This window comes from Papaver somniferum, chromosome 6 (genome assembly GCF_003573695.1).
Source record: "Papaver somniferum cultivar HN1 chromosome 6, ASM357369v1, whole genome shotgun sequence".
Lineage (NCBI taxonomy): Eukaryota > Viridiplantae > Streptophyta > Magnoliopsida > Ranunculales > Papaveraceae > Papaver > Papaver somniferum.
This window is the reverse complement of record NC_039363.1, coordinates 136824538-136826358: the sequence shown is the minus strand read 5'-3', so window position 1 is coordinate 136826358 and position 1821 is coordinate 136824538. Positions and strand designations below refer to the sequence as shown.

Below are 1821 nucleotides of genomic sequence, written 5' to 3'. Positions count from 1 at the left end.
AACTCAATTCCGCTATATTCTGAGATCCGTCTCAAGTGCATCTGTGACATGCAATTCGTTATGTATGTACAAAACCAAAAAGTTTCGATATACCACTTTTAACAATCCGTTGCTTGAAGAGCCGCAACAGCATTGGGGTTGATCGACCTTACACATTTCAGAGAATATCATTCATTTGTACCAACGGTTGTTACATAACAGTATTCGGAAACCTGGCCGACACACACCAAAAAAAAAGTTTTAACTTGCACGAAGTTACAGCTCCGCGACCTGCCCAGCAACTAGAATACAGAGTAGTGTTTGATTTCAGCCACTGCAGATTAACCTCACTATCAAGGTGATCCTATTCCTAGTGATGATACTCAAAAACTTACGTATTATTTAATCAATAGATTTCTTAATTAAAAAGTGATAGCACTTTGCTCTAAATAATACTTAGGCCTGAAGAAGCATCCTTCAAAATTAAAGACTCTTACAGGCCAAAAAGACAGGCATTATGCTTTAATTTGCATACTGCTGTAGAACAATTCTTATCCTTGTATGAAAGTTACTATTTAAATCCCTCTTAGTTAGAACTGATTTTCTTATCATCCGATTAAGAAAAGAAAACATTTTGTAGCTCATTCATTTACATAAGAAAGAGAGTGTAGTTATATTATACGGAGTACTATATAACATATATGCTACTAGTTCAAGGATATATGGGGTTACAGAATGAATTTTATCATCACTGCCTGACAAAAAATATGCACAAATCAGGTCCGCTTGTACCATCCGGATTGATCATGTAAAAAGCTTCTGAATCCTTTGATCCAACCACTCTCTCGAACCGAGCCCTCAAGTAGGTTAGCTCCCCGTCAATCAGTGTTTCTTTCTCATTTGGGCCAGCAGGAAGAACTCCAGCTCCCATGGATACTCCTCTTAGAAGTTGCATAACATGTAGTTCATCATCATAAGTTTGTTTCCTCCTGATAGAATAACCAGTTTTTTTACCATTACAGTAAACAGCCCACACATATTCTTCAAGCAATTTCCTCTTTGAAGTTCTTGTTTCGCTTTCAAGAGCAATTCTAACCAACCCGGATGCCATTTCTTTATGTAAAGCATTTGTAAGTAATGGTAATTCTATGACAAAGTTTGGGAAACATTTTGGATCATCTTGTATTGCTAATATTACTCTTCCATTTCGATAGCCGAAGAAAGTCCCCGTTGTTGCGTTGTGGGTAAGTAACGCCTTCCGTGGACGACCTAACAGCGCTACCATCTTGCAACCTGAACTCAAAAGAGGGAAGAGTTTGAACATTTTAAAGAATGTTTTGCATGAACTTGTCTTTGGTTTCTTGAGTGTTGAATTCTGCCTAAGCAAAGACTGTAATGCTGCATTCTCCATTGCTTGCTTATTTTAGATGGAAAAGAATGCACAGAATGGATATATATAGAAAGAGGAAGAGAAAGGGTATATATTGCTAGTTAAAAAGTTGTAGAAGGTTATTGTATCACAGAGTTAAAAGATAACTTGTGCGTGTGTATGCATATATATATAGATATACAAGAGAAGGCAGAGAGAGAGAGATCAATAAGGTTCGGGCTACGATGAAGTTAGCCAAGAAGATTGAGAAGTGGTTAGAATCTTTAGAAGTGGGGAGACGAGTCCCAAGTTGGGTTAATAGTGAAGGGGGGAAAGTCTAAAGTTTGATGTGGCCAAGTTTAGAGTGATGGAAAAGAAGGGTGGATTGGATGAATGTGATAAGATAAAAAGAGAATTGTTAGGACTTAGGACCACTAGTTGAGAATGTGGGGGTGGGGGGAAGAAGAAGAGTA

At 37.8% G+C, this 1821-nt stretch overlaps 1 protein-coding gene across 1 annotated transcript; it reads right to left on the bottom strand.

Annotated features, from left to right (window-relative positions):
• Positions 1-159: 159 nt before the first annotated feature.
• On the bottom strand, positions 160-1606 carry LOC113289459 (protein MIZU-KUSSEI 1-like). Its single transcript, XM_026538711.1, has one exon. It carries the CDS (start codon positions 1388-1390, stop codon positions 728-730), a length of 663 nt encoding a protein of 220 aa, XP_026394496.1. The 5' UTR covers positions 1391-1606; the 3' UTR covers positions 160-727.
• Positions 1607-1821: the final 215 nt, after the last annotated feature.

What these genes read in the sequence shown, in the direction of transcription:
- LOC113289459 (XM_026538711.1), bottom strand. Translation starts at nt 1,390, where the DNA reads ATGGAGAATGCAGCATTACAGTCTTTGCTTAGGCAGAATTCAACACTC.